This window comes from Perca fluviatilis, chromosome 2 (assembly GCF_010015445.1).
Source record: "Perca fluviatilis chromosome 2, GENO_Pfluv_1.0, whole genome shotgun sequence".
Taxonomy (NCBI): domain Eukaryota; kingdom Metazoa; phylum Chordata; class Actinopteri; order Perciformes; family Percidae; genus Perca; species Perca fluviatilis.
The window spans coordinates 35,857,760-35,881,876 of NC_053113.1; the positions used below are offsets into that span (position 1 = coordinate 35,857,760).

General features: G+C 40.3%; 1 protein-coding gene across 14 annotated transcripts in view; it reads left to right on the forward strand.

The window, feature by feature from the left end:
- ncam1b (neural cell adhesion molecule 1b) overlaps positions 1-23,705 on the forward strand; it is an 82,301-nt gene extending 58,596 nt beyond the window's left edge. For 2 of the 14 annotated variants that reach the window (XM_039823324.1, XM_039823329.1), the window contains 15 exons: positions 1,670-1,699; positions 5,614-5,764; positions 6,008-6,195; positions 6,703-6,799; positions 8,198-8,368; positions 9,004-9,132; positions 9,915-9,929; positions 10,670-10,702; positions 11,433-11,435; positions 14,167-14,291; positions 14,981-15,161; positions 17,551-17,749; positions 18,619-18,735; positions 19,493-20,605; positions 23,032-23,705. In XM_039823324.1, the coding sequence (XP_039679258.1) occupies positions 1,670-1,699; positions 5,614-5,764; positions 6,008-6,195; positions 6,703-6,799; positions 8,198-8,368; positions 9,004-9,132; positions 9,915-9,929; positions 10,670-10,702; positions 11,433-11,435; positions 14,167-14,291; positions 14,981-15,161; positions 17,551-17,749; positions 18,619-18,735; positions 19,493-20,605; positions 23,032-23,152 (2,673 nt within the window). In that variant the 3' untranslated portion in view covers positions 23,153-23,705. Of the gene's footprint in view, positions 1-1,669; positions 1,700-5,613; positions 5,765-6,007; positions 6,196-6,702; positions 6,800-8,197; positions 8,369-9,003; positions 9,133-9,914; positions 9,930-10,669; positions 10,703-11,432; positions 11,436-14,166; positions 14,292-14,980; positions 15,162-16,234; positions 17,244-17,550; positions 17,750-18,618; positions 18,736-19,492; positions 20,642-23,031 lie in introns of those variants that run through there. The other 12 variants (XM_039823337.1, XM_039823354.1, XM_039823341.1 and 9 more) reach the window with 10 other exon arrangements.
- Positions 23,706-24,117: the final 412 nt, after the last annotated feature.

Genomic DNA, 24,117 nt, shown 5'->3' on the forward strand with positions numbered 1-24,117 from the left:
CCACCCGCATTGATTATGAGAGCGTGGTTTTCAGATGTGAATTAATTGATGGTTTGATTCACTGTTTTGCCCTTCAATTATTCCAGCAGATTGCGTTCGTTTTATCGACATTTTCTTGCAGTTGCACCTGATGAAATAGCTGTTTATCATTTTGCTTGTTACGCTCCAACACTTTCTCTCTATGTGAGCCATCACATCCCATTGTCATGCTTTAACATTTTCTCTCCAGCGTCATGAATTCCATAGAGCATGCTTTCCAAAAAGCTTTCCGTCTTGTGGGTGTTGGGCTTTTCAGTGTCACTGTGATTTAACTTGACATGGCATGCTGACTAGAACAGTTCTTAGTATCTGTTAGTTATCCAGACGTTTGATTTGATCTGTAATGATGTGAAGTCATTCTGTATGCAGTAGAGCGGGAGATAGAACCAACATAATTGTGATGATCACTTCATCTTGATCTATGTGATTGTATCTCCTCTGTAGCTCTAAATAATATGATACGATCTTCAACTCACTTTGATCCCAGTCAGAAATGGAGTTAAATGAGCTTTAAGTGTTTTGCTGGTAACATATAAAATATGCAGTATCTATAATTATTTGAAATGTAGCATCATCAGTTAGACAAGAGAACTGAACTGTGAGAATTTTCTCATTCACCCCATAATGGTATGGAGAGGCATTTATTGATACCATTCCACAATGACTCAGTGCTAGCTATTATTTAAATGATATAATTTTGGTCATTTAGTGAATCTTTAGTGCATCCATTCTTATAATACAGAAATGAATGTTTGTAATCCTCGCATGCTTGAAGACTTATATATATCCACAGCTATCATATGTTTTTTAAAGAATGAAATTGAAGTTATTCAAATCGCATTTTTGTATATTTTAGCCTTGGAATACAATCAAAGCATACACAACTTCATTTGAGACTTCATGTGTTAACATTTGGAGCAGAAAAACAACAACAACAATGTGACACAGTAGTAGGCAAAGAATAATTTCCAGGTGTGTGCGTGTGCAGGGAGAGCTGCAACAAAATTGCTTCTTTCAAACCCCTCATTGCTTATTGAGAAGCACAGCAAGACTTGATGAAGAACTTGTTGCTTCTTAAATGCTTTTCTTTTTACATTCATGGATAGAAAACAGTGCTGCACTAGAACAAATTCAGTTTTATTGGGTTTTTTATTCTCATTATTGCTTTAAGCCTCAAAAATGGATCGTGAGTCGATAATTGCTGTTCTACTTGCCAAACAGGCCGACATGCCTCTGGTGTTGCAGAGTAATAAATTCACCTCTTCCTGATAAACCAATAACCTTCTCACCTGTGAGCATTTTTTTCATTATCGTGATGCCAATAGACTTTCTTCTTTGGGGGTTAGAAGCAGTCTTGTTCCAGCAGGCAGTACAGAACATAGCACACCGTAAAAATCCCCCTGAAATACACCTTATTTAGAGGAAAAAGAATAAGCTTCTTCGGTAGGGAAATCCTTGTGTTACTGTGTCAGACTTTCAGCAAAATCATACATTCAGCTCAGGGACTGTGGATGTACGGAAAATAAACTGGACACTTAATACTTGCACGCAATGTGCTTTGCCTGGATAAGGATAACTCTCTAAGAATTGCTTTGCCATGTGTTTGTTGTTGTGTCTCTGTCCTCTACAGGCATCATGGACTCGGCCCGAGCAACACAAGGTATTCTAAATGCATGACTTTTTTCCTACACCCATCCATCTTTCACGTCAGTGGATTCTAATACAATTCTGGATGGATGCAGATAAAAATTCTCCGATCAAATGAGTGCCAGGGAGAGTATAAACCCTGAGAAAGATGCCAACAGGCCTGTCTGTCTGGATCTCTTTGTTTTACTTGTTTGGCTTCCATGTCACTCAACATGCAGTAGTCTACTTCAGCCTGTTGTTTTCTTTCAGACCTGTAACCTACCTGCGAGAGAACATAAGTCAATACAAGACTTTTGCCTGCTCAAATATGATTTTCGTAATAACTTTTAGTTGATAATTTATAGATTTGATGCATGATCCTGTTCCATGCAGCATGTCAACCTGTTTTCTCTCAAAAGCAGATGTTGTTGAGGTAAAACTCTCCTCAGATGTCTCTGTCCTCCGACCCAAGTCTCCAGGTCTCACTCAGTCTGATGCCACGTTTTTCACTTTGTTTATTACGTTTTGCATTGACATTAATGTTCAGAGTTATGCAAACAAAGCAGTTCCCTTTTTGCATAGTCATTTGAGTAAAAATAAAATAGAACATATGTATATATTAAAGAAGTATAATGATAGGAACAAGAGTACAACAAAAATCAAATAATTAAATATATATATATGTGTATATGTATGTGTGTGTGTGTGTATGTATGTATGTGTGTATGTGTGTATACATACCTACTGTAAATTTAAAAAAAGAAGAAAAAAATGATGGCAATTCTTGATTATATATGTGTTTTTGACATCAGATGTTTTTTTCATAGTTCTAACGAAGATGAATGAATATGCATGCAAGAGAAAATGAAAGATGTCTTTGTGCAGCAGCCCAGAGACTGTTCCTGAAAGAAAGTGAAAATTGGCATGAAAAAAGAGCTGCCTACTTCACTGTAGAATATGTGTTTTACATATGTGAGAAAATTGGTGAGAATCTTTGTCATTTCCAATATTAGTGCTGAGTGCACTGTACTAGAGGACAGTACAGATTCATGTTTTTGGCTTTCAAATTAACGGAAGTTTGTGCTCTCACGACGCGTGTCGTCGATGATCTGCTCATCACCGTTTCAGGTGCGAGATCAAATATTAGGCTTGCCATTGTTATTTATACTTTTGTACCATTTAACAGAAAACAAATGCATATTTTTAGACTATTTGGTTCTTCAAATAGCCTTGCTATTTTATTTTTAAATTGCAGGGAGCTCTGCACATCAAGCGAATTGGTCCTTTCCTTTTACTTTTGAGAATGGGCATTCTTTTACATTCGCCGTTTCCAACCAATCACTAATTATTGACATTTTGACAATCACTCGTTAATAACACCTATGATTACAAAATGTTTTGAATGAAAAAACGTATCACACTCTACTCCCTGCAGGAGATGAGGAAGCACCTTTCTCATTAAGCTCATGCTGACAGTAATGACTAGGTTTGTGTAAAACTGTGATTTACACAATGGTTGCACATTCTTGTGCATCAGCAGTAATACGTCAGCATCAACTGGCACAAAAAAGGCCAAACAGTGTATCCTAGTTATCTAATCTTCCCAGTTTTAGCGTAAAGGATAAAGATGATCCAAAGCAAGTGCCACTTTTCCCTAAAACATGGCTTAAAAGCAGAGTTATGCCATCCTACTTCATTTTTTGAACCACTTTTAGTTAACCGTTTTCTCACATATTATATATATCTCAGTAGCATATTTGTGGTTTCAGGTTGCGAGTGCATTGGGTATTAATGTATGAGGCACTTATTATTTTCACTTTCTGATATAATGATATGGGGCTGAGTCCACCTGCACTCTGAATTGATCAGTGTGTGTCCCTGCAAGTTATCCCATTACAAACCACACAGGGGAGGAGTATGAGCATGGGGCAGTATGAGCATGCTGAGCATGTTTGTTGCAAGTGCGTAGGCAGCTGAGTGTTCATTTGACAAGCCACGGAAGGGAAGGCACATTCACGGCAAGGTGCATTTGTATGCAGGACCAGTTACAATTTTGGTAAGACATGAGTTTAACATGTCCTCAGTGTATCCTCAGTGTTATGCTCCGATGTTCCAGCAGTGTCTCTCTCTCTCTCTCTCCTCTGCTGGTAAAGCTGCAGAAGCTGTTGGAGAGCTCTGCTGTCAGTTTGGTCTGATTTATTAGAGGAGCCTCTGTCTGAAAGTCTTTTATTTTCTTCCCTCCCATCTGTTTTATTGCAGGTTTTGCACGTAGACATGTAAAGTGGGTTTGTATCTCTTTCTTAAAGGCAGTAAAGTCCACAAATTATGGATGTTTATAAATAAGAATGTTTCCTATTGACAACCACTCTGGCGCATCCTGCATTCATACTGAAAAGCCGTTGTTATAAAACATTAATGAATGGCAACATTAAATTGCAGTGAAAACATAATTTTCCTCCGGTAGATGATATTCGTTATGGGCTTCATATGGGGAATGAGAGGCAGTAGAGAAACTGCCCATATGTTGCTCTGGCTTAGGTGACATTTTGATGCCGCATTCTCCGAAAAGTAGGAGCACACAATTAAAAAGGACTTAATATTGAAGCATACTGACTAACTAGGACTTTGTGGTGGTACATAGTGTGGCATGTTGCACAGATGCAGGAGTCAGAAGCAGTGCCACAGGGGTCGAGGGAGAATGCTTTGTGCACAGGGGTCAGAATAAAAGGGTAGTGTGTTATGTAAGTGTCTCCCTGGTCCTGCTACCCACTATGCATAATGAATGCCTCAAACATGCTTTGTCTATTGAATTTGAATACAAACTAACAAGGGTTTCTCTTACATGGCTGCCCAGACTGGGCCCTAATTCAATATGTGTAAAAGCATCCGTGCCATTATTTTGCCTGCGGCTTGGATCAAAGCCATATAAGCATCCAATAGAAAGGCTAACCTATCCAGTTCTGCGGCACCTTGTAAAAGGAACGATTCACAAAAACGCCAAAGCTTACTGTACAGTATAAAAGAGTACTATATAAAAACACTTGCGTGCCCCAAATCCATAAAATGAACGAGTCGTATTGAGTTTGAACATTTGCTCTGCCATTAGCAGCATCGGCAAACATCTACGTTGAGGAAAACAAGGTTTAGAATCTGCATAACACATGTTTTAATTAGTAATATCCCGTTTGGGAAAGTAGAAATTTGGTCTGTCTGAAACTGTACACCCACAGTTTAGTGTCAGCGACCAAAACAACAGAGTTGTTGACCCTGAAGGTCAGGGGAGCGCTTATGGATGTTGTAACTCTGCGTATCAAGTTAATGAAACCAGGTATCTGTAGAGCAGGAAGGCCATTTACACTTCACATTAGCCAGCTGTCTGTTGTTATTCCCTTGGCTTCAAATGCTTTGTGACTTGGCATGTGCCCTTCATCACTGAAACTGAGGCATCACCAAAAAAAAAAACACCACAAGTGCTTAACTTAAAATGTTGTTTTACTAAAAAATAAAAAAAAATATATATATATGATGTGTGCAGTGGCACTAAGCCCCAAGTGTCTTCAACATAAAAGTGCAAGTGTGGCATGTAAGGTAATGCTCTGCTGTCTAGCGTCATGCATCAGCATATTTCCCGAGTTGGTAAGCCCTCCGTGTGAAAAGCTCTAGATGGTTTCTAGTGCCTTCTGTCATCTATTATTGATAAGCTCCCCTGTTCTGTCAACTGTGTCCTTATGTTTCCAAGTCTTTACAGAGCAGAGTGTGCCTTTTTCATTAACGTAATGTCTCTTCTGCTCATCAAAAGCAGGCTTTCTTAAGCATTTTCTTTTCTTTTTATTTCAGGTCGCATCTTTTTGCAGAAATGACATCTAAATGTGAAACATGCTGATGGAAAATAACTGATGCGAATGGTTTGTTTTTTTCCTAAACCAAGCTATTTTCTGCTCCAATTAGAGTCTGGATGGAAGTGTAGTGGTGAGGAGTGATGCTCGTGTGTCCTCCCTCACTCTGAAGTATGTCAAGTATACAGACGCGGGTCAGTACCTCTGCTCAGCACGCAGTGCCATTGGAGAGGATGATCAGCCGGCATATCTGGAGGTCCGCTGTGAGTATTTCCTTCTCTCTTAACATAAGTGCTTCGGACTACAAAATTAGTATGCTGTAGTAAAAGTGACTTGCTAGTCGTCCACCCTTTGTAACTGAACAAAATAATCTTTTTCCTGATCACATAGAGCTCTTGAATTCACTTTTATTCAAATGGCCCATTTTTTCAGGCACTGTTAAAACCACGAAACGCAGAAACCTAAAATGTTTTGAGAGTTTGTAATGCGTGCGTTTCTTCCACCAGATGCCCCTAAGATCAGCGGTGCAGTGGCAGTGTACACCTGGGAGGGAAATGCTGTTAATATTAGCTGCGAGGTTAAGGCTCATCCCAGTGATGTATCTATTGTGTGGCTGAGAGATGGACTGCAGCTCCCCAACTCAAACACCACCAACATTAAGATCTTCAGAAGCCCGTCAGCCAGCTACCTGCAGGTACACACACACACACACACACACACACACACACACACACACACACACACACACACACACACACACACACACACATCAAGCCACAATTTACAGTTCATAAAGAAAATGTGCACATATACACTTAGTCCTTCCATGCACACACACCTACACACACACACACACACACACATCAAGCTACAATTTACAGTTCATAAAGAAAATGTGCACATATACACTTAGTCCTTGCACGCACACACACACGCACACACACACACACACATACCTCTTGTGTCATCAAGATTTCATGAGCATAGACTTGAAGTGAAGGGGTTTTCTTTCAGCTCCATTGTGGAAAAGAAATCTGATGAATAATTCAGCAGCAGGAAAGCTCAAAGCAACAAATAAAAATAGGCTCCTCTAATGGACAAACAAAAAGGTCACCCTCAGAGTGTTTGACACACAAGTTTGTTCTTCTGTTTTGGTACACTGCCCTTCATATATTTGCCTTTTTTTTTTTCTCTCCTCCAGATAACCCCCGAGTCTGAAAATGACTTTGGGAGCTACAACTGCACCGCTTCAAATGAGATGGGCACAGAGTCCAAGGAGTTCCTGCTCATTCAGGCCGGTCAGTTGTGATTCTGTGATTCATTTTGTTGTTGTTTATTTGTGCTATTTAAATGAATGTTGATGATATGTAGGGTGGACACTTTCTATGAATGCTTGGGAAAACAATCTGCAGTCAAGGTAAACCTTATTGTAGCACATAAATTAAATTATAAGGCTTTTCCTGGCTTCAGAAACAGATTGCTCACCCATATTCAAAACACGTTAGACCAAAACATCTACCACGACGTGGGATTACACAGAGCAGTGTTGGTTTAGATGGATAATAGATTCAAATGAAAAGGCGATGTAACCAGCATCGGATAATTTAACGTTCCTTCCCTCTGGTTGTTTAGAAACTAAAGCGGAACAAGAACAGAATATAATATTGTACACATCCAAAGGTTTACTGTGAGCATTGTTAATTAAAAGACAATTTACCGAAGTGACAACATTTTATTGCAAATTCATCAACTCACCACCAAGCTGATACCAAACACTGTAGATCCACCAACACATTAGACAAATGGAACCGAGAGCAGAGAGATAATGGCACTCTTAGGCCACAATCTGAAATAAATGAATTGAAAACACCACAGTCTTCCCTCGGAACAAAACATGGACAACCACAGTAATCACAGTGTGCCTTTCATTTCGAAGATCAAAGTGATTTAATACAGAACTGTGCTCACTTTTATGAACAGCCACCAGTACTCTGATATGGCCAATCTCCGTGGTTTAAATATTGTCATTTTCTCTCAAATAGAGAGTGCAGTGGTGGGCAGACCAATATTTGGTTGTTTTGATGATTAAACTTGACTAACGTGAATGTAAATGTGGAAATAATTGTGTGCTCTACAGGGGAGACATTTTCTCCACAAATACAAAACGTATGGGCGTTTAGTAATCACCAAAAGCATCCCCTTCAATACCAGCTGTTTTGGGGATATTTGCATTTAATGAAACATTATGTTGTTCACTAGCTGAACTTAACTAATCTTTTTTTTTCCCAGATCAAAGGTTTATCATAATCTACATCTCTTTTTAAAAGGTCCAATAAGTAGCTCACTTTTTGCTGTGGTTTTCTTTTTGCCATTGTCATTTAAGGCTGACTGACTTGGGATCAGCTTGTACTTGAATAAGTCCGTCATAGCACCATTTGAACGTTTTTCCTTTCTTTAATTTAATTTTCTGACGTAACGACAAGAGAATGCAGCATTCGGTGCCTGAGAAACCGCATTAATGTCACAAATCATACATTTCTTACAAAGCTGAAGCAGTTTTTAGAGGCTTTTTTGGACTGTTAGGAGCTGTTAGCTCAGTCTGTTAGTGTAATGAAGCAGTGGCGTCAGACAGCGTTGGCGTGCTGCAATCTTACAGTTTTTGGTGCAATCGCGCTGCATTTTCCTGCCTTTACCAGAGGTGCCATCGGCTCCATCCGTCAGCGAGGTGAGACCCTTCTCCACCACGGCACAGATCCAGTTTGAGGAGCCAGAATCCACCGGTGGTGTTTCTGTTCTCAAATACCGAGCGGAGTGGAGGACTCAGGGCAGGGGCAGCTGGGTGCAACGGGTCTATGAAGTCCAGGATGGTAAGAAAGAACACAAATCAAAGAGTTATGCAAGGTATCTTTTATTCTGTGAAGGTTTTTGTTTCATGACATAACATTGGAACACAGTTCATTGCGTTAGACATTAGATGATAATGTTAAGTGAATTTACATATTTTATATAGAGATTTATGCCCATATTGTAAAAACAATTCCATAATTTGCATTTGTTCCTTTTGTTGAGACATTATAAAAAGTTACATATAGTTTTGAACTTTTATTTTTCACTTTTCTTGTTAAACAGAGATCAAAAATTTATCTTTAGAGAAGAATAAAAATCATGAAATAAGACAATAAGTAAACAAATAATAGCAGTATTATAAAGTAGGCACGGTAAATGATGTATAGAATGTAATTCTAATCCCAAAAGTAATCTGTACAAACAGCTGTCCGTTATTTCTGTTTCTGTGTATATCTGTGTTTAGACCATCTCTAAATAGATTTATCTGGTTATACATTGTTGGAATGAAACGGAAATTGAGCTAATCAGTGTTTACTCGTGGCGGAATGAATTATGCATGTGTTGTTTGAGCTGGGGGTGCGTTTGTTTCAGCGCTAATCAAAATGATCAAGGTGATCTCAACGGGGATTGCACTGCCTCTGATATATTGTAACAGGCTACACCAGCGAGGTGACTATCACAGGCCTGAAGCCGGAGACCAGCTACGAACTGAAGTTGTCAGCCATCAACGGCAAGGGGGAAGGTGAAAGCAGCCCTGCGGAGTTCTTCAAGACGCAGCCTGTCCGTAAGTGGCACATGTCGCAAAGTTTACAGCACGCTGCAAAGCTTTTATCGCTTCTTTTTGACCCCTGTCTCCACAAACCCATTACCTGATTCCTGTCTTCTATGTCTTGAAGTAAGAATTACTTACTGATCGATAAAAGCTCAGCTACTACTCAGTGTAGTCAGCTGCTGGACAGCCACACACAACTCAGCATTGAGACTGTTTGGACAGCGTCACAAAGCTTCCTGGTCTTTCAGTCTGAGTTTGTCCTCTTCCAAGTTTTTTGGTTTGTTTGTTCGGCAGTCAAACTGACAACATGGAGTAAGTTTTGTTTATTTTAGTTTAATCCATGAATAGAACTTGAAATCTAAGAATTCAGGAAAAAAAATTGTCACAAGGTCCAACTGGTTTAACACCATCTTGCTATTTTACACAAATTGCACTCTGATTTCATCACACATGTCACACTTGGATCCAGTCGAACAGTCTTTTAAAATCCACAGTTTTATAGTATTTTATTAGGCTTGTTGTATGCTTGCAAACCATGAATTAGAATATGAAATAGGAAGTTGTTCCTCAGTCCTTTGAATAGCAGCCTTGTACTTTATCTTGAAGCCATTATTTAGATGTTAGCCCCCTCTGTTGGTTGGGGATGCACATTTTGGAAGTGGAAACCGCTTCACCCAGTTGGCTTCACATTGAATGTGTCTGTTGACTCATAATTGATGATTTTCATCATCTGTTTTTTTTTTATTTCTTTTATTTTTTGACATATTTGCTCATCTGACTGTTGTATCCATCAGGCTATACTTACAACAGTAAGTTCTTCATATCTTCTTGCTTCCTTCCCACGTATAAGGTGCTTTAAAGTGTTCATCAGTAAATTGGAAAAAGACATATAGATAGATAAAAGTAGCTTCTCTGTTATCAATTCAATCCCACTCATATGGACACGTGAAGCTAGATATTTTTATGAAAAATAAATGGAATATGCTTCTAGAGCATTATCTCAGCTTTGTTTTAACTTCCCTGTCTGTGTTGTTATGACATCCAAAGCCATGGCAAATCAATTAGTGTCTGTTTTGTTATTAAAAACTGCATTATTTAATTGACTTAAAATGGCAATGGTTAATGTTTCAGTAATTGCTAATTCAGAACTGAGACAGCAGGCCAAATCAAGTGGTTTTTTGACCATTTTGTAATGGCAGTTCATAACACTACACAAACATTGTTTGATGTCCATTGAGTTAGTAATTAAAATTAGAATAACTGCAGTACATGTGCTGGAATATTCTCCTTGAAATACATAAAATTCTGCCTTTGAAGCTTTGTCTTAGAACAGCTATTTAGTTTGATGTGTGCTGCCTCTGTCTCATTCTAACCTTAAATGTGGCAATCATTGAATGAAATGTTTTGCTGCCTCTTGCTTCTCTGGTGCAGTATGGCAGAAATGAGTCTCGCTAAACTCCCCAGTGAAGTGTTATTACAGAGATTCAGGTAGTCATTTAGTCAATCAACTGATTCTGATTGCCTGATATCTTCTCTTTTATGTCCCTAGACGGCATTTATAATTTTTTCACTGAAGACACAGGTTTGTTCTGTAGAGAGGATAATAGACGATTAGTTTTTGCTGCTGTAGATGTTTCTACCCCTGCAGGATAACCCCCTCACCCCCACTGATTAGCTGCATTTATAATAACTTTAAAGCATAGCAAAACTTGTTTATTTGTCTTCACACTGTGACCTTGTATGGCCTGATTATAAAAATGCAAACTCCTCTGTGTCGGTTAGCTGTAGATGTTATCTCACCCACATTCTTTGAGTTGACAGCTGAGTTATCCAAATATTAATATGATTTGGATTTGCGGCTTGTGAATTAATTGGCTTAATGACAGTATTGTGAATTAACGGCAAGCGTCTGCATCTCAAAAGCTGCACCTTTCGCCCTCGGCTCCAGCTGTTTGGTGTAATTTGGAGATGTATACATTTCGATTAGGCCCTTCGACATTGATTAATTAGTTACCTTGCAAATTATAAAGTCTCTAAAGTCAGCCCAATCAGAGGAATGTCTGGTTGTTTATTAGTATGAAAACCTGTGTTGCAAAACTGTGTTGCGATTCCATCGTTTTAATTTGTCTCCAGTCCAGGCCATTTAGGTTTTTGTTTTGTCATTTAAGAGGTTTTTTTTTGTCATCTACCTGTAACTGTGTTCTGTCTTTCATGTCCTTCTTCCTCCAAATGACCACTCGCATGTGTCATTTCATGTGACTGTGAATGTTATTTGGCTTGCATGGTTCTGATGATCCCCCTCCACACTGCAGAAGGTAACTTACTGTTGCAGGTTTTTTGAAAGAAGACCCCCTCACTTTAGTCGGCGAATCCCACAGTTACACGTTAATTGCTTCTATGCAGTCATGTAATACACGTCTACCTCAATCCCATTAAAGGACAAATCCGGTGCAAAATTAACCTAGGGGTTAATAACATATGTGTCCGAGTTCGACCGTTCTCTGGGATATGTTTTCATGCAAATCGAATGTGACCAGTTTTATCGCAAACCACTAATTAGCTTATAACGCTAGTCGTCGGGGCATGGGTAAAGTATAAAGAAATGGTTATTTCTATACCACTAACAAGGCTCAAAATAGCACCACCGAAGCACATTGAGAACTTTGTGAGTGTACAGATAGTTTATTAAAAAAGATAGTTTATAAAGACAGTACCTTTCGCGTATACAGGCGGGCGCCATCTTGGGAAAACAGTCCGACCAGTCGAACGACAAACGCTGTACATATATTTTAATAAACAGATATAATTCACGCATTTCCATGTAATTACATTTCACAAACGTAATTCCTATCGACCCATTGGGAAACCACGGATCGTGGGAGATTTCAAGTGACAATTTTTCCCAAGATGGCGCCCGCCTGTATACGTGAAAGGTATTGTCTTTCTAAACTATCTTTTTAATAAACTGTCTGTACACTTACAAAGTTCTCAATGCTTCGGTTTACATGTAGGGACCCTCATTATGCGACCGTGGAAGTGTGGTGCTATTTTGAGCCTTGTTAGTAGTATAGAAATAGCGATTTCTTTTTACTTTACCCATGCCCCGAGGAATAGCGTTATAAGCTGATTAGAGGTTTGCGATAAAACTGGTCACATTCGATTAGCATGAAAACATATCCCAGAGAACGTTGGAACACGTGTTATTAACCCCATAGGTTCACTTTGCGCCGGATTTGTCCTTTAATCAGTCGTGTAGATATTTGCCTCAGCAGGATAAATGAGAGAGAGCCAGAGCTGTATTCACAGTCATATACTGTATATAATCGTCAAGAGTGTTTAATATCAGCATCACTTGGATGATGTTGATAGCACGCTACCTAAAGGGATGTTACCTCTCCTCCTTTTGGGATGTGTGCCTATAAATCAAGTGTGTAATAAACATCACAGGAGAATACTTATCAATGTCTACTGCAAAAAAACTGCTCCTACCGGCAGCATGCTCTGGTTCTCAATCAAGGGTTTGTATTCATGCTGAGAGCAATAGCCATCCTGTGCATTGTACTCTACATATTGCTTATCATGTTTAACCTTAGGCTGCATTAAAGGCTAAATCAACTCACTTGGATTTTAACCAGGGTTTTGAAGGCAAGCAATATTATGATTCAGAGTATGAACACTAACCATTATACACCTCTTCCTTGTTGTCTGTTAGTAACTAATACTTTATTTATATATCACTTTTCTAAGCCATTGTTACAAAGTGCTTCACGGTTAGTTAGAAGATAAAAAAGATGAGCCAAAATTGTTAAAGAATAAGAACAAATAGGGGCAAGAAAGCATCCAGTGCTTTTGAGATTAAATAGGTCTTGAAAAACACTTTGCTGATCTGACCCCTAGAGGGAGAGCCAAATGCAGCCCAATTGTTCCAAACACAGTAGATGTAATTGAAAGGATTTTGATTTCAGCATCGTCCTACAGTAGTTAGTAATAATTCAGCAGCAATTTAAACTAATTGTAGATGTGCTACAGCTTCTTGGCTTAAACAAGAATAGAGTGCATTACTAATTGTTGAAATGTGAGGAGACAAAACAATGGATGATTTCTTCAAGCTGTTGGAAAGAAGAGGTGGCATACTTTGGCACTGTTTCTTAATTTAAAAATAACAGGACTGAATGAATGACTTAAGATGTTTCTCAGAGTTCAAATGGGACTAAAAAATGAACCCTAAGTTTCTGGACATTTTGACATTTCAAAAGTCTGATTGAAGAGACAAAACTAGGAGACATCAAGGCACTGATCTCATTCAGACAAAAAATTAGAAAATATGAAAGTTTCACAGATACGTAAAGCTGGCCACCATCGATATAGCAATGATGAAAGACGAACTGACAAAATGTGTCCTAAAGGGAGAATAAGATTAAGATCCCAGGATTGACCCATGAGGAACTCAAAAGGTCAGAGGAGCACAGTCAGACACTGTGATGGATACAAAGAACTAGCGATCTTGACCCACATTTCTATTTGACGCAATTGTTTTGTGTTATGAGTTTGAGATGGGGAAAACCTAGTTTTACAGCAGTTTTACAGTTTTATAGCTTTACAAGTAAATTGTACAGCACAAACCTTTCACCCCATGGTAATCTTTACAGGTAAACCCATTAAATTATGCTGTGAAATGCAAATCTTACATAAAAATGTCATGAATAACCCTTTCCCCTGAAGCCTTGTATGACACTTGGGAAATGTCACTCAGCAACTCGGACTGAATCAGATAAGCATGTGGCTTTGTGTCATTCGGTAATTAGTCTGACTTGAGACATACCATCTTGAGGCGAGTGATTAAGCAAGGACAAGTGACTTAAAAGGACAACAACAACAACAACAAAGAGGCCAATTTCAAAGTTTTCAAATCAAGGTCTTCGTTTTCTTTGCTTTACAATTTTAAAGGTAATGGTTGGCTGACAGAATCTTCTACCAATAAAATAATCTCTGCTTCTTTTTATTGAGCCTTTAAATAATCTCTATCTTGCTCCTGTGTGCCTGTAGGGAATCCCAATCCTCCTAAACTCGAAGGGGCACTTCAACCCAAAGGCAACTCCCTCAAAGTCAGCTGGATCAAGCAGGACGACGGCGGCTCGCCCATTTTACATTATCTTGTCCGCTATAAACCAGTGAGTATGGCGATTAGAGCTGAAATGATTTGTCGATGTCAACTGAAGCAACTGCTTTGATAGTCGATTGATCATTTAAATCATTTTTTTAAGCAAAATGGCAACAATTATTTTGGTGCTAGCCTCTCAAATATGAATATTAGCTGGTTTTGTTAGTCTTTTATGATAGTGAACTGAATATCTTTGTTTTTTTTCTAGAAAATTCTTATTGGTATTTTTTACAATTTATCTGACATTTTACAAACCAACGATTAATTGGTTACTCGAGAACTTAATTGGCAGATAAATCTTCAATGAAAATAATGAAAGTTTGTTGCAGCCCTAATGATGGTTCTAATGAAGCTCCATAGTTCTGACATCTTCAAAAACCTAATTTAAAATGTCAAAATTATAGTCTTATTCTGTTGTGTTCAAGCCTTCATGTTAATGCATGTAGAGCTAAAATGAGTTTGCTTGACAGAAAATGAATTGCCAACCATTTTGAAAATCAGTTAAACCAAAAGATGGCAAACATTTTGATCGCTCAAGTTCCTCAAATGTGACAATTGAGAAGCTTTTCCTTGTCTTACATCATAACCAAATTGATTGATTGAAAATCAAGAAAAAGAAACTGTAGATTGATCAATAATGAAAATAGCCATTAGTTTCAGCCCTAAAAACATGCACTGTATATCTCTCTGTGTCCTTAGATACAGGTGTCGGAGTGGAAACCAGAAATCCGACTGCCCAGCGGCAGCGAGCACGTGGTTCTCAGCGGGTTAGAGTGGGACACCGAGTACAATGTCTATGTGGTGGCAGAGAATCAGAAGGGCAAGTCCCAGCCGGCCACCATGTCCTTCAGGACCTCCACGGAGCCAGAGGCCATCCAAGGTACCCTTCCTCGGGTCACTCACACTAAACTGGAACTAAACATCCAGAAAACTGAGAAGCCAAACTCCAAGCTCAGAACCAGAGCGTCACATTCTATTTTTTACCTCTCTTGCTCTGAAAGGTGAATGACAACTAAATAAATCTACAAAAAAAAAAAAAAAAATAGATCTACTGGACGACTGTGAGCCAGAAATGATTTTCCGGCTGAATTTTCTCACTTTAAAGTTTTGACAGCCCCTGCTAAATGAGCTTGAGTTTGCGCTCGCAGAACTGGGACAGGCTCCTTCCACAGAGGATCAAATGACTTCCTCTGAATGATTGTAGTTTTCCTTTAGCTTTGTTTACAGCTAAAATAGCAGCCAGAGCAGATAGTTTGTCCCTGTGTGGAAGCAGCCTTTAAATTGACCCTTGATAACGACTGATTAACTTACTTACCTTAAGGTCTTAACTGCAGCTGAAGGTTTTTTTACCAACCGTACAAAACACACACACACACACACACACACACACACACAGCTTGTCAGATTCCCTTTAGGTGCTAGACACTGCCGAGTGCTTTGCTGAAACATCACAGACCATTATGTCTCTCTCTCACTTCTTTTCTAATTCATTTTCCAATCTAAAGCATTCCCCACTTACCCACCAGTCACCATCTAGTCCACACGGTGTAGTTTTCCTCTTTGTGCTGTGCTTTTGCGTTGATGTGTTGCAGTATTTTTTCCCCTCCCTCAATACAAGAAATTGGTTTCTTTCTGTTATTTTTGTTTTGTTTTTTTTTTCACTTTTGGTTTTCAGACCTGACACATTTTCACTTTCTCTCTTCCTCTGTTTTCCCCACCCTTCTCTTTTTTACCTCTTTGTTTCCCTTCATTTCCCCCCCTCTTCCTGTCTCTTTATTCTCTCTTCCCTTCTCTCTTTTATCTTCTCTCTCAATGTTCCTGCTCTCTTGCCTGGTCCCGGACATTGGTGTGGTGGACCACGTGAACATTTTCGTCTCGCCCTGTGTGCATATTGGTGTGGTCGGGGTTGTGCTGCCCCCACCACCCCCACCCCCCCTCTCCGTCCCTCCTCAGTCAATCAGGGCTGTTCATCTGTGACATGCACTTTGGTATCACTCATCTTGTCCCTCATCACTGTACTCCAGCTCTCATAGTTTTCGTGGGGAATTCACACTATAACTGTAGAGGAAAGCTCGCCCTTTCTCTGGCCTGGCTGTCTCTCTGGACACTTTGACTCCTTAAAACAGACTTTGTCCGTGACAGACGTGTCTCTGTTATGGGTGAGAAAAGGGTGCCGTGTAGCCTCAGAAAAGACCAGACAAGACCTGCTGAACCAAAGGCAGTGGAAATCCTCCGCCTCCCACAGATTGACTCTGCTCAGCATTAGCACAGCTAGTCATCAGCACTAGACTACAGAGAGGTCTGCCAGTTTACAGTAATGAACAATAGTGAAACTGAAATGAGGTTATATTGAAACAAAATAGCACTTAGAACAGAATGAAGGCTGAGTGCTGGGCCTGTCCGTTTACATAAACCCTGTAATATATTCTTTAATCGCTCACAAAATGATTGCATATGTACTGTAAAAGGTTTGTAACATTAACGTTCACTTTATTGAAAACAAAAAGACCTAACTGAAAAATGTTTGTAATAATAATATTGGAACAGTTTGACAAGCTGTATACAGAATAATCACAAGGCAACTGTTATTTTTGTGCTGTTTACTAAGACAAATAGATGTTTTTGTTTATCATGCATGTAATGTGTATCAAATAGCGTTCACAAAATACCTGTTTTTATACATTTCTATTGGAAGGTGCTTTAATCAGCTGCGTTTTCTTCTCCAGCAGATCTTGATTAATGGTTGGTATCTAAAGAGTTACATTTATCTAGAAACAGAGAGGATATTTTACAGAGTTGACTTTACACAAAGATGCATCATACCCTTTTGTGATATTTGGAAAAGCTTCACATTATTTTTGTCCATAAAATATCGTGCATTTCTGGGTAACTAGCAACATAGTGTACGCTTTGGTTTGCTCTTCTTTCTAATACCAAATAAATGGGTTGAATATATACATTATTTTTTTTTTAAGTTTTTTTTTTTAACAACAGCCGTTTGCATATAAATTCCTCAACATGCCACAAGTTATATCAGTTATTGAACACGAGCCAGACGGCACAGTCTACACATACATCACACTGCATCTCGGTTCATGCCGAGACAACTAGAACGTGTCACTGCTCGTAGCAGGTGAGTTGTTTCTGTTTTATGGAACTGTTACAGTAGCATAGCTGCACTTTTATTCAGTTGTTCCTGGCCGTTTGTATAGAACTGTGTCACGCTACAGTTGTTCAGCACGCTCCCTCTCCTGTCTTTTGTCTGGCAGATTTGGGTGAAGAGGCAGCGTTCTCCATGGGCACCATGCTCTGGACAGGGATCCTTGTCGTAGTATTTGTATTCCTGCTGCTAGCTGTGGATGTCACCTGTTTCTTTGTCAACAAATGTGGCCTCATCATGTGCCTCTGCGGTAAATCAGGCACAGGCACCAAAGGGCACAATTTGGAGGAGGGCAAGGCAGCCTTCATGTGAGTATCGGTGACAACAGTTACATGCAGTGCAATCTTTACAAAGTGGCCGTTACCCTTGGCCACATTTAGTTATGATGTAGGACTCAATTTTCTAATTTAAACTCTTCATATATGCATTTTATTTTCACACACTGGCAACATAGATGAAATTCTAATGAATATGTTTCTCATTTTCTCATAAACACACTGTACGCAGAACGGCAGACGAACAAACATATATTAATATTTTCTAACATTTTGTCTACCTTATCTACTGTACTTCCACTTTAATCAGTGACTTCCTACATTCCCCAGAAGGCCTTTGTGGACTGACATTGAAGATGATTAACAGTCTTTGCTGAAGGTTTTATGTTTAGGCTGATAAAGCAAGAGATAACTGGGGAAGGGTTTTCCATTAAAGAAAAACTGTTGTGTCTCTTGAGCAAAATCAACACCGCTTGTGTTGTCACTGCAGTGCATTATGGTCCGCTCAGTCAGGATCCGCAGGAACAGGAAAAATATACAAATCAATATAACAGGCCCATAAATGAGATGGAGTTTTTAGAGTGGATTTCTCTTTCAGGGAAAATAGGAAGGATGCTGGGTTTAAGCAAAGAATTGAACAAATACTCTATTGTGCACAATAAGGCAGTTTTAATCAATTTGAGGGGGAAGTTGCATTGTGTATTAATTTGTGCTACGTACTTCTTCACATGAGCCGGCTCGAATATTCAGACTGTGACTGAGTTACAAAGATAATCCACTCGCACATAATTACTGTCTACCGCTCTCCTATCACCTTTTCTCATTGTGGCAGACGTGATAACTGTTCTCTGAGATAATCTCTTGCCATTTTAACATATAAGATATTTGTCTCTGTCCTGCAGGAAAGATGAGTCCAAAGAGCCAATAGTGGAAGTCAGAACAGAGGACGAGTGCACAGCCAATCATAACGCAGCAGGACCAACCGAACCCAATGAAACCACGCCTCTCACAGAGCCAGAGTGAGTAAAAAAAAAACTGCCGTACAGCACACAACTTTTTTACCGCTCAAGTCTTTTTAGCTGTTGTACGTTGCACTCCACTACAAAGAATAATTATCTTATTCAACCGGACAAAATTTGACCCTCTCTTTAAAACAAAGTTCAGGTCATTCTTGGGTGGAGTCCACTTGAACTGTTGCTTTTCTGTTTGTATTCCCTTTCAGAGCGATTACTGCACTTTGTGTTTCTACTCCAGCCTTCTGGAGATTTTCTGTCTCATTGTACCAAGGTTGAAGCAATACCAGTTAAAGACACAGAAAGGCTTTTTGTCTTCTTGAGTGTGGTCAAGTCACATGAAGCCATTTGACAACCTCAGCAATTCATCTCTCATTAGCAGCAGTCTAGAAAAATTAGATGATACAGTATGAGATTGTCACTGGTACTGTTTAACCCTTATAGGTGGTTCTGCCTGGTGCTGTAGTTTTCTGCAGAAAGACTTTGTTTAGCACATTAGTTTTCCTAGTCAGTGTACTCCATGTTGGTGTGTGTATGGGATGTATCCTTTGATGTCCACTCACAGCATGGCAACCCTCTTTTTCTTTGTTTCTTTTTCTCACTAGGCTTAATAGTTGCTGTTTTTCAGTTGCTTTGTCTACGTTTGTGTGAATTTCTAAAGCGCACTAATCCCTCTGCATGCTCTCTTCCGAGCCACCCTTCCTCTGTCACGGTCACCCTGGTGTCTAGTCTGTGTGTCTCTGTTCTCTCCCTGCTCTCTCAGGCTGGCGGCTTACACCGCTGCTCTGGCACTGGACACCCTCTCCTCCGTAGCCACCAACTCTGACACAGCCACTGCAACCATTGACCCCGGTCAGGACAGCCCCTCTAGCGAGACCACTACCCTCACTTGTAGCCTGTCTACCCCGGCCAACGACCCCTCACCCACCCCCGTCCTGGCCCCAGCCCCGACTCCAGAGTCAAACACTGCCCCGCCGACTCCCCTCAGCTTCACCTCAGCCGTCGAAGCTAAAATGGCCCCGTTAGTGGAACAGAGAGGAAGTATCACCCCAGAAGAACAGGAGAAAATAACCACTCCTCCTAGTACCCCTGAATGGACTAAAGCTAAAAAATCTGGGACACCCATACCACCGAAGCGTAGACACTCTCCTAAACTTGCCGCGTTGAATGCTAAAGGGAGCCCGCCTGTATCTCCGCTGGCTGCGTCTTCCTCATCGTCCTCTCCCAATCTCGACACCAAGAAGCCTGCCCCGAGGCCACCGGTCAATAAGCTCCCCATACAGCCACACGTCGTAGACTCAGACACCGAGACGCCAGCACAAACGGCCGCCACTCTAGCAACCGCTGCCCCTCCAAAACCAGACCCCGATTCAAAGACCCCAGATCCTAGTGGGTGTAGCCTTACTGCCTTTGATGCTAATAATAGACCCGCTGACAAAACTGTTGATAATAACACTGACAAAGATGCTCCAACTAGTTCTCCTTCAGTGATCCACAGTGCTCCTAAAGTCCCGGAAGCTGAAGAATCTGCTCCTCTAGTTGCAGACGTCCCCTCGCCGTTGCCTGTTACCCCTATCCCTTCTTCCCCTGCCCCCGCCACTGTTGAGGCGCCGGTTCCAAATGATCTCCTCACATCGCCGTCAGACACGTACAACTTGCAAACCTGTGACGTGGGGCCCAAAAGTGCAGATTTAGAGTTAGAGTTGACTAACGGGACAGAAAGACCCTCCTGGACCCCCGCTGACCTTATTAGCTTAGAGAGCCCGCCCTCTGCCCCCTCTCTGCCCAATGGAGACAGAGGAGACCTCCCCCCCTCAGGCCCAGTTCTGGAGGCGTCAGAGACTCTGGCCAAGACTGCTCCTCCTGTCAACGATGAGTACGGCTCCCTCTAGAGGTTTATCTGTGTGTTTGTGTGAGTGTGTGTGTGTAACTTGTATGCCCATTCATTCACCACCGCATCTTGCCATTGACCACACAATATGAACTATTGTAATGGTAAACTGTGGTAATGACATTGGGTTGATTATTAGTAAGATGCAGTGGATTGTGATAGACGAGTGACACCATGGGTCTGTTTCTTATGCTTGTGTGTGTGTAACAGTTCTCCGACAGTAATATTCACCACAAGAACACTGAAGCCCCTTTCAGACATGCGCCTTGTTATTTTATACGTCTGTCTCACGTCTGAGTTAAGTGTAAAAGTCACAACGACAATATTACTAGCCCAGTTACATTTCCGTAAAACGTCCAACACGGCACAAGTCTGAGCTAAATGCTGTCAGATTAAAGCTGCCAGTGTGCTTCAACAATCCGACTAAGCACTTCTGATGATCAGCTTCGGAAACCCCCTCCTCCCCCCACATCTTTCCGAAAACTAATCGAAACTGACAATCTGACGTGCAGAGGGGAAAGAGTAAGCAGCGTTTGAACTTTTCTCTCTAATGCTCCCTTTAGTTACACAACTATTTCTGTCACTTTTTGTCTTTACAAAAGCGTGCATTACTATAAATACCTTCCAGCAGAGACGATCTGAAAGTGTGCACCGCTAGTCACATATTTATACGATTATCCCATCTCGGCCCCCTCTATGACGGCCGGCTTTTCTCTCCACCTTTGAGTTGTGGCTGTTCAGAACAGGTTTAATCACTTCTAACATGGTCGGGCAACACATTTTTGAGCGTAACCCATCCCTAACATAACGTTAGTTAAATACACACAGAGAAATGAAATGCCCGTCTCTTTCCACCTTCAAAAGAGCACTGTAAGAAATGTGTCACTTAACTATAAATTAAATCTGCTTAATAAACCAGGAAACACTGTAAATGAACCAATTTGAAGTGGTTGAGGAGACTTTACGCCTCAGTCTCTACAAATGAAATCTTCGGACAAAATAGTTTGGATGGAATATATTTGTATTGTCTACCACCCTGGTAGACATTAAAACAACATAAAAGCATAAAAAGCAGACTAGCTGTTAGTAAAACAAACACGTAGACAAAGTCATGCTCCACATTAAAAACAGTTCATTCTAATGTCTGTCATGAAATCTCATCAGTCACTTTGTTAAGAATATCGATGGCACGTGGCATTAATTATTATTAATTAAAGCTTCAACGGGAAAATAACTTGTTAAATCATGCACTGATGCGGCCCGTTAAGAGAACAGAAAGAGCTCTCTTCCTTTATATCACTTATATCACTTTCCGACCCAGCTGTGCCACTACTCCCTCTCGTGCACCAGATGGCAATATCGCACAAGCATTGTGGCTTCTTCCATAATTCCATCCGATTCCATTTTATTCATAGTATCAAATCATAACAAGAGTTATCTCAAGACACTTAACAGATAGAGTAGGTCTAGACCACACTCTGTAATTTACAAAGACCCAACAATTCCAATAATTCCCCCAAGAGCACGCATTTAGTGCGACAGTGGCGAGGAAAAACTCTGTTTTAGGGAGAAACCTGGGACAGACCCAGGCTCTTGGTAGGCGGTGTCTGACGGTGCCGGTTGGGGGTAGTCACAATAAAGATCATGGAACTATGACTAGAAATAGTAGTTGTAGTAGTTAATGGCGTAGCGGGGCACTGCAGGGCGTTAGAGGGCGTAGCAGGGCACTGCATAACACTCCTGTCCTCTCTGAATTAAGCCGTAACCCATACCTGTGTGTATCTGAATAATAAAAGGGTATTAATTAAACAGATAGATGAAGCCAGCAACGTTACATATTCCATGTCTGAAAGGGGCTTTATTTTAATGACAAATTGTTTTGTCTCAGGCAGTAACTGAATGCCTCTGAGTGTTGCCTCAATCCTCACCAACTCCACTAAAGAGAACAGAGGCTAGACTGTGTTTTTTCTGCTCTGAACCGCAGAAGAGAGGAGAAGAGCTGCAGGCGGGATCTACATACTGTGCTTCACTGCTATAAGATGAACATGAATATATAGCCTATATCACATACCACAAGCCCAGGGCTCATTTACTGTGCCATCATAGTCTCTTTGAAGCAGAACCGATTAGTTGACCATATTGACACTGTTTTAGATTCCGGAAGGCTAGTGGATACCGGATGAATTATAAGAGTATGCCATTATCTGTTTGTGTAATTTTATCTGACTGTTGTCAAGGTGGTGAAGAAATATGTAAGAAGACCTCAGAATATAAACGGTGTCTTCTTACATATTGGGTGAAGGTGTCATTGAGAATAAATGGTTAAAATTGTGTTCAACTAAAGTGTTTGTTTTGTACCCAGAGATGACCAGGTTTCTAATTTAGCACATTGTCCCCTTTTTCCATTGCAGGAAGATTTTTTCTGATGAGAAAGGCAAACTGGAGGAGGCAGACTTGTCAAACGTCTTGACGGAGATCGCTGCAGAACACAACAGTGTCATACAGACAAAAACCACCGAGAGCAAAGCATGATGGGCCGGGGAAACCCCAGCCCAATCTAAAACATTTTGCAGCAGCAAAGAGCTAGAAACACTGCAGGAGTTTTGTTTTCCAGTGCCCTTAACTACATATTCAAAACAACACACACACACACACACACACACACACACACACACACGTGTCGATTGGTTAGAGCGCACTACGACTGTGCTTTTAGTTCTGGTTTCATTCATGAAATGTTTACTACACCTGAGGAGTTAATCTTGAGATCATAAGAGATTTATTTTATTTTTTTATTGTTATTTTATTTAACCAGTCAGGATGATTAAGGACAATCTCTTATTATAATAGTCGCTTGGTAAATATGTGAAAATTGGACTCTAACTTCTGTTCTGTGTTTTTAGTTTGAATTGCAACGACGCACAAGTATTTGGATTATCTGAGAAATGTAAAAAAGAACCAAAAAAAAAACCTGACTATATATAGAAATTATTTTTCTTATTTTCATGTTCAACTGTTGGCATTTTTTTTTATCATTATTATTTGTGGGCTTGTCTCATTAAAATAGCTTGTTCTGCATGTCTGACCTGCAAGTGGTTGTTAAGTTTTGTTTACTTTGTCTGTTACAGGGATGTTCCATCTCTCACAGACACGCTGGCATTGATTAAACACAGGCCCACAGACTGCAATGTTTGGATCATAACTATATTTGTTATGGTTATAAAAAATACAGGATTAACCCACAGCCAGCTGCAGGGGGGAAAGAGACTGAAAGAATCCCACAACACAGCGACAGTGTGCACGATCAGATCAGATTTGGCCCATTTCGTGATCAAATGTATTCCAGTACATCACCGCCTTACCACAGCGTTGGTTAACATATTCGTTAATCAAATGGATTTGATTAAAAAAAGAACAAAAAAAAGCCAACTCATTGAACTCCACAGAAAGACACAAACTGCCAGCAGGACTGCTGATTCTCAGCCAAGGGGTTTAAG